General features: G+C 37.6%; 2 protein-coding genes across 4 annotated transcripts; one reads left to right on the forward strand and one right to left on the reverse strand.

The window, feature by feature from the left end:
• Positions 1–234: 234 nt before the first annotated feature.
• On the reverse strand, positions 235–7,822 carry LOC104431272 (bifunctional ribokinase/ribose-5-phosphate isomerase A-like). Of its 3 annotated transcripts, none has more exons than XM_039318385.1 (9): positions 7,655–7,816; positions 7,374–7,502; positions 4,173–4,275; positions 3,251–3,298; positions 2,894–2,991; positions 2,688–2,802; positions 2,483–2,565; positions 991–1,555; positions 235–571 (listed from the first exon to the last, which is right to left on the reverse strand). In XM_039318385.1, the coding sequence occupies exons 1-9, from the start codon at positions 7,745–7,747 to the stop codon at positions 516–518; spliced, it is 1,290 nt and encodes a 429-aa protein (XP_039174319.1). In that variant the 5' UTR covers positions 7,748–7,816; the 3' UTR covers positions 235–515. The 3 variants fall into 3 exon arrangements, with proteins under 3 accessions (XP_039174319.1, XP_039174321.1, XP_039174320.1); XM_039318387.1 differs by having other exon boundaries at positions 7,374–7,495; positions 7,655–7,795; XM_039318386.1 differs by lacking the exon at positions 4,173–4,275 and having other exon boundaries at positions 7,374–7,495; positions 7,655–7,822.
• Positions 7,823–11,548: 3,726 nt separating this feature from the next.
• LOC104430225 (UPF0496 protein At4g34320) lies at positions 11,549–13,165 on the forward strand. The gene is made up of 3 exons (XM_039317729.1): positions 11,549–11,961; positions 12,234–12,612; positions 12,941–13,165. The coding sequence occupies exons 1-3, from the start codon at positions 11,549–11,551 to the stop codon at positions 13,163–13,165; spliced, it is 1,017 nt and encodes a 338-aa protein (XP_039173663.1).
• The last annotated feature ends 2,124 nt before the right edge of the window (positions 13,166–15,289 follow it).

Below are 15,289 nucleotides of genomic sequence, written 5' to 3' on the forward strand. Positions count from 1 at the left end.
GTCATTTCATCGTTCTAGCCGGAACATTAGATGGCTAACCACAGAATTCGGAAGCAGATAAAAACGTAAGGAGATCTTTGCAGGCATCTGAATCCGCAGGTTGGGGGAAGTGTGCCATAGCAACCAAAACATCACACTGGATGAAACATACAGATACCTCTCCAAGACCCCAATACTCAGAATAAATGGTACTGAATCAAGGAATTTGTTCTGCTGGAAAAAGAAATTGAAATGAGCAGAGAAATGACCGGGGATATTTATTAAAACCATAAAATGTTTCACACACAATCTTGGATTGGAAAGATTCATCTACTAATGAAACTGATGCAGTACCAGAAACTGAATACCATACTTACGTCAGTATCTCAACTCTACTTGTGGAGTAAATATCTTACACTACCAATGTACCAAATGGAAGCCCAAAAACAAAACAAGCTGACCAACAATGAGCAGTCTTGAGTCCAATTCTGCACCGGTCCCTCGACAATCATCATTATCTCAAAGATAGCAGCAGCTTACACTGGTCCATTATAAACAACCTTTGCAGCTGAGTACACCAACCTAGCATCATCTGCCAAGGAAGTTTAGGCACAATCATTCCTGGCCTCATTACATATTATTTCACATCCATTTCCTAACGATAATAGGAATCCAGCATCATGCTTAAACTAACGAAAGTTTTTCCAATTTATTCTGTTTCTGTCTTGGATAGCAAAATATAGCGCAAAATGCACCTCTACAGTATTCTCAGCACATTCATTAGCTTGTACCTATTGAGAGAAGATATCTTGCTCAGAAACAGCCTCTACAACTTGCATGATAGCTTTCCTTGATGAGTCACACTAATTTCCATTACACCAATTTGTTTCTTACCTACTCTAGTGAAATTATTGAAATTAACATAACAAAAGAAGTAGAATCAAACCAAATTGATAGGATATCCAAGAATACATAAATTTGCAGCCGTCTTTATTGAAATAATATTCATACCTGCAACTCCAACTAAATCAAACGTCAAAGGTACATTCGAATCTGACTCGACAGTGGCTTTTGCTGCTGCAATACCAACTGAGATGGCTTGTATAATGTTCAAACCTTCACATATCGATGCAAGTGTAGCACCCACCAAGCAATCGCCAGCCCCAGTAAGCTTCTTAACAGATGCAGGAAGGCCAGGAAGATGCAAAGCAAAGAGACGAGAGGTTCCCTCAATATGTTTGGCATCATGAAACTTTTGTGAAGGGCAATCAGATGAGATCAATTTGTGGAGTTCTGAACTTATGCCAAGGCATTGGGGTTTCTCCACAACAGCTCTTGTCAATATAGACCCCTCTTTAGAGCATAGAAATACTCCACGAGAGCCTATGGTTATGACTACAATTTTTATGCCCTTCTCAAGCAAAAGAACTATTGCGGGTTTTAGCATATTGATGTGAGATTCAGCAGGACAATTCTTTTCACTCCTATACCTTTCACTCAAACCACATAACTTCCCAGGAGATAGAGCATCAGCCATTGCAAAGAGCTCATCTTCATTGGGAGATACGTAAGTTACCTGTGAAGAGCCCATTCTGTGTCAGTAGCAGATCTCCAAGATGAAGCTTTCAGAATCTAGGAACTGCTTAATGCCACTCTTAAACTATGCCCATATGAGCTGAATTTCGTTTCTCCTAATGTCACCTTGTTTTCATAGCTGAAAGGGATGCCAAAACCAAGAAGTCAACTATGTAAACCAGTAACATTTTATTTCATGCCCAATTGATATGAACTCGATGCGGTCAGTTATTTCTAAAAGTGAGATCTTGTCAAAGTTAAACAATATCACAAACATAAATCAATTGCGTATGATGTATGGTTTATAATTTCCTAGTTGATTTAAGAAAAGATTATGTGTGTATCACACTTAAGTGTATTCACTATGGAAGAGTTTCCTTCAACTAATCTAGACTGCAAATTAATATCCTAGTGGAAGCATAACATCACCAGCCATCCTGACTTCTGGAAATGTAATCAGCAGACTATGAATTGGACATGCATTATTAACAAATGTCTATGCAAAGCCACTAAATTTTGTTTTGATATGCTACATGCAGAATTCTCCAAGCGAAACCACAACTTTCACCATTTTTCTCCATATCCATGCAGATGGTAGGCAATTCTATGAAATATGTTGAAAACGACTGCTATCATTTCCCAGCGTACACAACTAATGGTCTGCATTAATCAATTTGGAGCACTACACTTTTCTCATCATAGCATTTCACATTTTGCTCTCTGTCAGTATGGTGCTAATGATGGTGGTAATCAATTACTCCATTAGCAATTGAGTCAGAAATTTGAGATTTGACATCTCATGAATTCCATAAAATGTATTATTGATCTTATCTGATTGTTTACCAACTTCAGACTTAAATATGCTTACACAGCGCATAGAAAACAGCACAAAAGGAAGTAAATGCACACCACAAGGCAAAGCACTCACATACTTCACAATGGAAGCAACTTTTTTGGATTTGGCAACCGATACCGGTTCAAACCACAGAGGAATGTTATGTCCTGCAGCCACTGTGAACAAAATTCAAAGAAAAACCAAGTAAGTGAATTCTGAAGAGCTTTCTATTGACTCAGAGTAGATCATATAATCAAGCCAGATGAAAAATCAAAGTATGTTGAATCTTTAGAATTACATCGACAAGAAGCTTCAAGAGCACGATCATTGAGGTTAGCATCAACCATCACTACTGGAGCAGAAGAGATCTCGTATCTAAATTGTTGAATCCACTCAGCAGTGAGAAATTTCTCCTAAAGTTCAACCATGAGTGCCTTTATGGATCTTAGAGAGAACACAAGTATGCCTGCTCAATCTGATATGTTTTTAGCAAAATTAACTTACAATTGACTCAAAGCTTGCAACACCAGCAGCTACCTCACCATTTGGATCAAGTACACAGCAGACCACAGCAGTTGTAATATCATGGGTTTGAAGGATACCTGCCTTGGAATTGCTGAGTTTAACAACGAGAAGCACATTCATGAACAGCACATGCATCTCTATAACTTATTTGAAGCCAAAGAAAGAGGAGAGTAGCTAGTTCATTGTTATAGCGAAGTAAAAGAGAACGATTAGAAGAATAAATTTTAGTGTATTTACCTTTCTGTAAAGGTAAATATAGCAAAATTTCATCACTATTATCTATTTAGCAGATTTTACTAGGCATGTCAGACAAGCAGTTAAACTGAGCACGTTAACCTTCAATAGGACGCCCAGTAGATCTCCAATGCTCCAACAAGTGATTCCCTGATACATAGGGCACAGGATAATGTTAGCAAAATCGTGGGAAGACACAGAAACCTCAACAAGAATACTGATAAATAAAGAAACGACAGAGAATTTGCCCACCTTGGCAAGTGGCCTACAACCATGCATGAAGGATGAACAGACATTCACTAAATCAAGGTGGATTAAATAAAAAGAAAAACATTCTAAAATCTTAGTACCTTTAATATATACAGTTTACTCACAAATTCTCAATCTGGAAAGTGAAGAAGACATTTGGCAAAATCTTAATGGCCAATTCTAATCCCTCGCAGACCTCCAAAAAGATCTCAATTTGGGATGTCCTCAAAATTTATTGATCCTGATAAGAATCAGGCTGGCATACCCAAGAATTCCAGTTACAATAAACAGATGATTGTTTAGAAAAAACTATTTTTTATCCTAAAAATTCTTAGGCTTGACCATATATACTTTGTGAATCTAAAGGAAACTCTCTCAAATTACAACAGAAGCAGATAGGATGGACATAGACATAGTCAAGGCCCAAAACAAAATTATGCACTTTTATTGAGAAAAGATAGTAGGTTCTTTACTTTTATCACGTCTTTTAATAAAGATGGAGCTAAAGGATTTGTCTGGTATTTTTCTCCATGTCCCATGGCTTAAGACAAGAAGGAAATTGAACAAGACCAATACTAAATAACCTTTATGCTGAAACTCTACAAAACATTATGTCCTAGGTGGCCATGCATCGAGTTCGTATGGCAAAATAATTAATTGAGCCAAAACGGTGCCTCGGAAAGTCTTGCTGAAACAGAAAGTACGTAAGCTACTTCACATGTGCTATACTTTTTTCGTTTTTTCTTTTTTGGGTCAAAAGATGTGCTACACTAACCTGCCATGTCAAGGCCCACAGCGCTGATGAAGAAGGGCTTTCCTCCCAGCTTCAACATGCAATCGGCAATATTCCTTGCTACACCTCCTAAAACATAGTGAACCTAAAAGAACACTGTCAGATATAGACTCGCACAGAAAGTAATGAACAGTGTAGTGTGTTCTCACATAGGTTTTCAACTGATGCTGTCGGCATAGAAGGTTTTGGAGATGTGTAATATTTAGGGGCAGAGTAAGAAACCAGGTACCGGTACCTACCAATATCTTCACCACTGGGTCAATGGTTGGATCTCCATCTTTCCATCTATGAAAAATTCATGCTCAGATGAGCTACACTTCTTCTTTCTCCTTGAAGGCCGCCTGTCATCCTCATCTTGTGGAGGGGTATGGCACTTCCTGCACTGGCAATCTAGATCCCAGCAGCAATGAGCCGTATGAGGATCCTTGAAGTACAGGGTTGTCCTTTAGAGTCGAAAGACTCTATTCCAAGTCTCTCCTTCAACTTCATCTTCTTGTATGTATGGCTGCATCATCAAGATTGTAGGAAAAATTCAAGATTGTATGGCTTCTTCATTTTCTATTGAGTGATCAAATTTGATGACCCACTGCCATCCTTTTTCTTGATGAATTTTGACTTTGAAGACTGTATAGGCTGAAAGTTTTGATGAAGTTTTTGTAGTTAGTCAACCAGGTATTAGGGAGGAGTTTGAGTAACTCAGAACAAGGAATCTGTCTTGGAATACGATGCACAAAGTCATCTACTTATTGTCCAGAGATATGGAAAGGGCATCTTCTGCTGCCAGCAAGTTAAGTCTATAGTGTGATTTGTACACCATCTAGTTTTTTATTGTCCAGGCCACTACTTGCAATCCTTTATGACCATGGAAGGACAGAGCAAAGCATATAGCACCAAAGCGAAGGTGCTATAGCCTTGTTAGAGCCACTTGCGCAGCAACTCAGAAGAGATTTAAAGGTTCACAAAGTGTTCATGTTGAGTAGCTGGAAAGGGATGTTGATCAAAGCAGGTTAACCAAACGTATTCTCTTGACATCCTTTGGAGTATAGTGAATAAGCTTTCTTATAGAATTTATTGGTGAAAAGGAAGCTAGTTTAACTCAAGTAAAATATGGATATATAAGAGGGATAGGTATTATAGATCTTATTCTCATTGAGGTAAGATATCTCACTAAAATAGTTGATCTTGGAGGCGTTGGATTAAAGAGGTAGGGATCAAGAGTAATAGAGCATCTACACATTTAGTAGTACTACTTTCTGAGGATCCTCAGTCATGGTGGGATAATTCTTCCTCTTAGTAACGATGCATTATCAGGCCTAGGGTTATAATCTCAGTCCGATTTTTTTATGAAGATGGCTACGATATCATGAGGGGTTCATGGTATCAACAAATGACTATTTGAGATAGAAATATTATCCCACTACACGGCTCTTCCCTTGGCCTCTAAAAGGGACTTTTTTTTTCTCCTTGGTCTCCAGGCGCCATTCATCTATATCATAAGGCTCTTAGAACTCAGAAACATTTGCAACCATAGGATCCATAGAGTGGCAAGTGAAGAGCAAACTCATGAAACCATGTTTCAACTTATCAGACTAATTGTGCAACTCTAAACTTTTAATGACATCAGCCTTCAAGAATGAGAAAAGTGTTTTAGAATTCCATAACAATGTGTATATAGGCCATAAGTTTACAAACTTCAAATCTCATTCAACTTCTTAGAGAAGTTAGCCTTATATAAGCAAGGTTGAGGACAATACAAAATTTTGTTACTACAATAATACTAATACACTGCCATTGAAAAATTGCTCTTACAGGACAGTAATTCAAGCTTTTAGGAAAGAGATGTCAGATAAAGCAAACGAAACACTTTAGCCTATACTAATGGCCGACAATAGTATATTTTTGGGCTAGCAGGCAAAACATTGGAGCTCCACAGAATCCATATTCAATCGTGGCAACTCTCCGCTAGTTAAATGGTGCACAGAGTTCAAAACCACACCACAAAGTTAACCTTACCAAGAGCAAAGACTGCCCTTTTGATCTCTGTACACAACATAGATGACTTTGTGCATCATGTTGCAAGATAAATTCCTTGTTCAAAGTTAGTCAAACTCCTTCCAGATACTTTGGTGACTAGCCTTGAAAAGCTCTATAAAAAAGTTTAGCCTTTACAGTTTCTAGAGTAATATCTATATAGCCTTTAGAGTGAAATTTCACCAAGAAAAGCACGGCAGTGTGATCACCAAAATTGATCACTCAAGAGAAAATGAAAAAGACTCTTATTCCATCTTTCCTACAATCTTGACAATGCAGCCTTAAATACTAGAAGAAGCTGGTGAAGGAGAAAGACTTAAAATAGAGCCTATCAACTATCAAGTACAACTCCGTGTATACTTCAAGATCCTCATACAGGCCATTGTTTTTGGGATCTAGATTGCCAGTGTGAGAACTGCCAACCCTCCAAAAGACGAGGACGACAAGCCTTCCAAGAGAAAGAAGTGCAATTCATCTGAGCATGAAATTTTTAATAGAGGGAAAGACAGATACAACCATTGGACCAATTGGAGAATATAGTGGCAAGTACTCACATCCGGTATATTGCTCTGCCACTTACTATTACACATCTCCAAAACCTTCTCCGCCACCTTCATCCAAGCAGAAACCCACTCCTCCAAAGACAAAACCACCTACTTCTAAACCAGTTTCTCCCTTCTACAAACGTATCCTTAAATGGGCAAAAGTTGACACAAGACTGTGCGTCCTATTATATATCTTCACAATCCTGATGTTTCTGCAATTCAACCTTTCTCATTCTATATGACTAGTTGGGTCTATCCTCCATTCCTGCATTATCTTTATATGATGCTCTCCTATTATTCTCCATGTTATTGACAGAGACCAGTGTCAACTCATATTACAGAGACTAGCACTTGTTAGATTACTCCAGCAACTTCGAAATTTCCCCAAATGGACCAAATTAGAGTACTCCCACCTCTCTTTCAACTGAAATCCAGACTAAGAGCACAAAAAATCGATGCCCAATTTGGCATTTCTTAACCAGCCAGCGTCGACAAATTTCAGTCTTAATCTCGCATTACAAGCAAGGTAAACATCCCACAAAAGACTTCACCAAAAACAGAATAAGAATGACTGAACGAACAGATAAGCGAAGGAAAATAAACTTACTTTGCCTGGGGTTGTGGTTCCGGGAGCAGGGGGAGAAAAAGGAAGGGCATGAATGTCCAACACCATACCACCGATTACCACAGCTTCTCCACCATCTCGAAGGCTTAACTGCTCTGCTCTCACTACAGTCTTCATCATCAAAACCAGAAAAATAAAAAAAAAAATAAAAAAAAAATCACGACATCAACTAAGCGCCAACTACATCAAACATTTTCCGCAAACGAAACAAAAGCAGACACCCGCGTGGGGGAGGAAGAGAGAGAGAGAGAGAGCATACTGACCGGTTGAAGAAGGGAGCTCGCATCAGAAGCTTGTGGTGAAAGATGACGATACAGAGATTGAATCCTCCTCTGAGCTCTGCTCTCCGCAGCCATCTCTCCCTCGCTCTGTTGCTTAGCACACTGTCCCTGGCCTGTTCCATGAGAAGAAAGACTCGGAGACAGACGGAGGGTGTGGGTGACCTTTGAGTAAAAAAACTGGGGAAGTTTTATTAGGAAAAAGTCATCAAAAAAATCATAAACTTTTGCCTATAAAATTTATCTCAAAATTTTTTTGACATAAAAAATTTAAAATTTACCAACTGTGACATATTTATCTCAATTTTTTTCCATGATATATAAAAAAAAAAAAAAACTCCAAACTTATAGTTATATAATACATTTATTTTAAATTATAGAGCATTTTCGATTTTTACTTTTATTTTTAAAATTTTTTATTTTTCTTTTTTTTTTTTTTTCTTTCTTCTTCCCCATGGCTGGTGGAGAGAAGCCGGACTCAAGCAAGGGCCACCCTCATTGGCATCGGGCGAGGTCGCCTCGCTAGATCCAAAGAGGGCAACCCTCACCAAAAAGGAAAAACATATAAAGGAAAGTAAAAGGAAAAAAAATTAAATATAAAAGATGAAAATGACCTTCAACTGTAGAATTTAAGATAAATGTGTCACATTTGGCAAAATTTGAAATTTTTTGTGTCATAAAAACAAGTTTGATGTAAATTTGTCACATTGAATAAGTTTGATATTTTTTATAGCTTTTTTCCTCTTTTTTATAATTAACTAAAAACTGTAATAGAAATCATATACATTCAAATTTATATTATTAGATAGAAGAGTAAAATTGAACTTATTTTCTCAAATACAACCTAAGAACGGTGTAAGGTAAATAAGAGGCGAAACAAAGGTATAATCGACCTGTGCAAAGGCCATGACCCAGAATAGCTTACATGCAAGTAATGAGATTGAATTAGTGAACTCCAGTTCATAAATTGAAAATTCTCCGACTTCCCAACCAACAATAATTATCCTCTATTAGGGTGTTAACTGCTCTGACATGAGAGTCCAGAGAGAATGAATTTCCTTTTGCCTCCATTTTCTCTAATCACATAAGTGATGTATCACTTTTTTGTAATACTTGTTTAGGTAAATTTGTCTATTGAAAATGGTGGATGTAATGTTCTTTTTACTTACAAATAAAGCGGAAAAGAGAATTTCCGTATATTTCTATATGAATAATATTGATGATACAAGAGCCTATTTATAAATTGTTTAGACAAATATCTAAAGCAATGAAATATTACAATACCAAATAAAATCAATTACAATCAATCAAAGAAGATTAATATCTCCAACATCTCTCTCAAACTCAAGGTGACGTTGAAGAGGTCAATTGAAATTTCAATAAAAGATTTTTAAAAAGCTCCGATGGATGTGTCTTAGTGAAAACAATCAATTAATATGATTTACAAGCCAAACTATTATTTGATATGGGCACCCAAGTGAAGCTCCAAGTAGGATTTTTTTTTTTTTTTTTGGCTTCATAGGTTAAGGGCTCATGTGGGCACTTAGAAGATTGAGAGTCACCTGACACGCACCAACATAACCTTTTCTTTTGATAAAATATAACATGCTAAATTCCAATTTTAGAATATGAAAGATGCAAAGCATATTTACCTAGAAGATGTAAGAGGTAATCTCTCTGGGAAAAATAAAAAGAGGTATGATACAACAACATTTTCTATCTCTAACACAATTTAGTTAACACAAAAGGAAAATCGGCTATCAAGATTTTATGATGGCAAGTATCCGATAGCTAAAGGGGTAATCCGCATGATATCTAGGTTATTGTCCTATAATAAATACGGAAGTATCATAATGTTTGTCTCACCAAATAATCTGCATTGCAAATCTCTATACAAATATGGCACCGAATAGATTGGGTGTTAACGGATCGGTTCTAAATCTACCTTCTTGGTATTTTCTCAGGAATAGGAAATACTGACGTGGCATGAGCATTCTAGGTAACATTGCCTAACATTTAGCTTCTTCCACACACCATCTATGTGGTTGCAATCAAATTTATCATTGAATCAAGATCTATAAAAATCATACGAGAGGGTGCTTCATCTTCATAACATTCAACAAGCTCTCTCTCTCTCTCATTCAACAATCTCTCTCTCTCTCTCTCTCTCTCTCTCTCTCTCTCTCTCTCTCTGTGAAGTTCTCTGCCCCGTAGCAGTCAATTGCAAGAAGCATATCATTTAGGTAAGGAAAAATCTAATTTATATTCAATGGTGCAAAAAGAGTTAGTTATGTAGCTTGTTGGATTGTATTCCTGTTATGATTTTAGATCTTATACAGATTGTGGTATCTTAACTTTCTGTTGATTACCATGCAGGCTACGAATAAGACAAGGCGCTCATAATTTTTTTTAAAAATCATGACCACGCTTGATTATCACATAAAGCCTAACTCAAGAACTCCTTTGTTGTGGTTGAAAATGTATGTATTAGCCCATTTCGATGGGATGACTCTCGGACAAACCCTAGAAATGATTTCTTTTGGGGCGTCTTCATGATCTAAGCACTTAAAAATCACCTGATACATAGGCAAGAGGTGGACACTTATGCTCGCCCGCCTTTTGTTATGTGAGCCCAACGATAATGAATATTTAGATCAAACATCGTATAGATTTCATTCCTTTCGTTTTTCCATCTGAGTTTATGTTTAGCCGGCTTGGTCACTAGCACATCGTGGTCGGTGGATGCGCATGTCAGTTTGTGAAGTGAATTGAATTTTTCTTGGTTTGGGACAAACATTCCAAATGGTATTTTGTGAGAAATTGCATATTTTCTTGTCTTCTTACTTACTTGATGATAATAACTTTTGGTATTCTTGTATGACATTTTCCTCAATTATGAAGTCTATATCTTGTGTGAAAGTTCCAACCTTTTTTTTTTTTAAAGTGGTATCCAATCCAAATAATTGGATAGAAAATTCATAAAAGGTCAACGAGATTTGTTAAGTCGTTTTTTGTTTTTAATTCTCTAGTTTTCTCAATCGACAAATTCTTTTGTGGATTGAACTTCAAAAATCAGTTATGATATAACTCTTTTTCTCAAGACGATAAAGACAAAACTTTTAAAAATTTTAATTTTTTTGTGGACCCTTTATTTATTACCGTTAAGTGATTGCCCCTAAAAACAAAATTGTGAATTCTACGTCTTTTTAGCTACTCAAATATAGCATATGAAACCACTGGGGTTTGCCCCAATGGCCACATGGGAAGAGAGAGTTGGGAGATTCGAATCCCCACCTCAAGTTTGGTTAGGAACGATGTAGTTTTAGATATAAGTTTCGACTTTTACACTCCTGTAAGAAGATATGACAAAAGTCTAAGAGTAAGAATTAGAGTAGGAATAGAGTAAAACCGATTAAAAAAAAAAAAAACTCAAGTCATTTAGTGAATATATGTGCTTTTTGCTTATTAAACCAATAGTGACCCCAGTATCAAATCATATACTATGTTTTCTCACATAAAATGTCACTCATCCATGTGAGAGTGGAGTGAATCTCATCAAATCCATGCATTGTAATTGGCTATATTCATCATCCTAGACAGACTCGGTTCTCGAAGTAGAGTATCGTTTTCTGGCTCTGAGTTTTGATATAATTGCTTGTTTTGGGCCAGCACTCTTTCCTATCCTATTTAACATTGGTCTCGCATCATTGCTTTTCTATCTTCTGACATAATTCGGAATTCCTTCCCATTCTCTTCCTTTCACTGTCTTTTTTGCATGCTCTGAAATTCTAATAGGGAGATAAACTTCTGCAACAGCTTCATTTCTTTTCCTTTTAGCGTACTCACCCTCTCTTTTTGCATGATCTCTCCTTAAGGTCAATGGCAAACTCCAACACCAGAAGAAACCCTCCCATGGATGGAGCAGCGTGTGAGTCCGACCCTGATCTGCAAACCTTCAACGCAAACCTCCAAGCGAGGACAGACAAAGTCCTCAGCACTCTTTCTTCCAGGGTTGATGTCGGAGCTCTCTCACTGGATTCTCTGAAAGAGATAACCGAGTGCCTATTGGAGATGAACCAGGAAGTGGTCAAAGTCATCTTGGATAGCAAGAAAGATATCTGGAGAAATGAAGAGCTGTTCAAGCTTGTACAAGACTACTTCAATGACAGCTTGCCCACCCTTGATTTCTGTGCTTCCCTTGAGAATTGCTTGAAGCATGTGCGCGATGCCCATTTGCAGATTTTCACCGCCCTTCATTGCTTTGAAGAAGAAGATGGGGAGGGCTGTTGCAGGTACATGTATCTCAGTTCTCAAGGAACTTCATTTCGAGCACATGTATCTTAGTATATTGATTCTTGCTCACTGTTTTCATTTATTGGCTAACTCATTCAATCTCCCCTATTTTCTCCGTGCATTTGCATTCAACTTCATATCCTAACATGCCAATGAGATTGAGTTGATACCTAGAGTTTGATATCCTAACATTACAAGGTTAAGTTGGTGTGGACTATGCATGCTTTTCTGTTTCACGAGAAACTGATGCAAAGACCTCGGATAAATTTAGTTACTCAAAAATCTTGGAGGAACTGACAAAATTCAAGGAGACCGGAGACCCTTTCACCAGGGAGTTCTTTGAGCTCTTTCAGACAATTTACAAGCTACAGAAGTTCATGCTCAAGAAGTTGTGGATCAAGAAGAAGAAGATTGAGAAGAAGCTTAAGAGCATACAGATGTGGAGGAAAATCTCAAGCATGATACCAGTTGTAACTTTCGCAGCCATTCTAATCTATTCTGTCACAGCTGCTACGGTGGCTTCTCCGCCAGTTGTTGTTGCCCTAGCGGCTGCAACGGCCATGGATGTGATTGGCAAGTGGATTGACTCCCTTTGGAAGAATTGTGAAGAAGCACTGAAGAGACGGGAGGAGGTGATCACCTCGATGCAAGTGAGTGCTACAAAGCTTTTCCCTCCCTTTTTGTAATTACAGTGACTGTCCCCGTAATTTCATCAAACCAAGTCAACAACCATATTTTTTCCTTGAGGTCTTCGCATCTAACATAATGAACATTGCGAGGCTGGCTTGATTTTTAAGTAGCTACAATGATGCGAAAAATGTCTAGTAGTCCAAAATGCAAGAGAGTCTGAAAGAGAAGTCACCACGATTACATGAATAATTTCTCACAACTAAAATCTCTACAGGCCAGTATCTTTGTTGCTCTCATCTCAAGGACCTGGATAAAATGAGAATTATGATTGACCCTTTGGAGGTACAGATGAAGAGCCTCTTGCAGAAAGCTGATTTTCCAATTGAGGCGGGAGCAGAGGCAGTAAAGCTCGGAATAGCAGACATTAAGAAGAAGCTGAGAGACTTCATGAAGGACGCCAAAGGACTGGGAAAGGATGTCGATATGTGCAGCTGCAATATCCAGAGATCAAGGCTAGTGGTGCTTCAGAGGATTATAAAGCCTCCCACCAATTGCAATGGTGCCCCGATGTAGCTATAGAGAATTGTTGCTAAGTGTTTTTCTTCCTAAGAGGGATGTGTGGTGGACCTCCATTTGCCTTGCTTTCTCTCTTCAATAAAGCGGAAGACATCAACATTTGGCATTCGATTTGTTGAATAATCATTATTAAATGCAGCTTTCAATTATAAAGGCCTTTATCAGCTTTGGACAGGAATTCTTCAATCCCAAATTGATGTTAAGGACGAAAGTACAACCTTTTCACATTTTACTTTCCTACGAAATGCTAAAAAACGATCCATCCAAGCTGGATTGGCTGACATATGATAGTCGAAGGTGGTCACTCTTATAATCATTGACGTGTCCCTTCTAATAACAATCTTCCAGGGATTATATGTTGCCAAGATACTTTCCTTGTTGATCTTAAACTCGGAGCTAAGATTATAAATCCATGAGCCTAACTAAGTCTCATTAACAACTGCAACCATGTGGCACGTCAAAACCTATGATGAAACTCTCTCTTGTTGCATTGCTAAATAGATAGATCTTTGCAGGTTTGATGGACAATTGAAAGTACAGGATAGGATGGAAAGTCCTCAATATTCAAAGATTAAGTAATAATTCGTTGTTTTGGTTGCTCGTGTATAGTTCCATATGCTGATTAAACAAGTTCAGATCACTGACATAAAACTGACCTGTTATATGGAAACGGTATGGTTCAGGTTCTTCCCAAAAGCAGAAGTTAGTACCTAGGACAGAATAGTTAAATTTTCATTGAATTGTGTTTAGAGCTCATTATGTTCACGAGAAATGTCTGAGTCTGACAAAAGATGAAAGCTGCATAAGCCAAATGGAAGACCAGACAGCAGTAACTCAGAAAGACGAAATCATCTATATGAAGAAAACATATCCTGTCAATGTGCCTCATTAGTAAAAGAGTACTCCTCAATAAAACTAATCAGTAAATCCAGTCATCTAGAGACAAATTACATGTTGACAATAATTAATGGAGGAAGAAATTGCAGATGTCGATTTTTCCTGATCAATACTTGGCAAAATTGCACCAGTAATGACAAGAGCCAGCAATTGGCCTTTTTCTGCAGATCCTGGATTACAAATGGAAGAAAAGTATGAGATATGTACATATGCCAGTCAGAATAACTCCAAGAGCAAGCAAAAGGCAATTCACCATCAAGATTCTTTTCTGCTCCTGGATTAGCCCTCAGAATGGTCGTGCAACTGATTGTGTCCATCAGCGAAGAGGTGACATCATTTTCTGATGTGGGGATGTCATCGAGGCAGACATGTCACACTTGCACATGAACTTCTGCGGGTCCGCTCCAAATGCTTTGTCCATGAAAGATGGACAATGCTACTTGTAGCCAATGGTCACATTATAAACTGCAATAGGGGAAAGAAGCTCACTCAAGCTGGAAGGGACAACAGACAGGACTTCCACTAGTCATTGTGTTGGAAATGGTGATCAATTTTCTAGAATTTCCTAGAGTTGGTAAACTTCTAGAATTGTCTAGAATTCCCTAGATGAATTTTCTAGAAGAAAGAGGAAAATGTCCAACATGTAAGAGAAGTCTCTAGAATTGTCTACAAGCTCATGTGTCTAGAAGTTTCATTTTTAGAGTCCACCAACTTTGGCAGCTATATAAAGTAGCAAGTGCTCCATGTTTTGGGTAAGGGAGCTAACCATAAAAACCACACAACTCCCTCACCAACACCTCCTTCAACTATTGTAAAATTATTTTCATAAACTAGTGAAATTATCGTTGTCCCATAAACCTTATCAAAATATCCTATCCTACTCCCTTGTCCATCCTCTATCAAATATAAACTATACCATGCTTCCGCGCACATTTATATTCTAACATTGATATTGGAGATACCTAGTAGTATTTTTTTTGTCTTTCTTTCCCTGAAACGAGATTTGCCATACTGTTTTTGTTCCAATTCAGCCCAATATATAGGGACTACAATTTATGGATGTTCTCCTCTTCAGTAATAGAAGAATTCAAGATGATTTTATCCCCTATATTATTCCCTAAAGGAGAAAACTGTAATTTCATTTTCCTTATATTCCATAGGACAATTCATATTTTGAGAAATAACAGGACTTACGCCTCATTTATCATGTCAAATCTTGAACCA

This window comes from Eucalyptus grandis, chromosome 7 (assembly GCF_016545825.1).
Source record: "Eucalyptus grandis isolate ANBG69807.140 chromosome 7, ASM1654582v1, whole genome shotgun sequence".
Taxonomy (NCBI): Eukaryota; Viridiplantae; Streptophyta; class Magnoliopsida; order Myrtales; family Myrtaceae; genus Eucalyptus; species Eucalyptus grandis.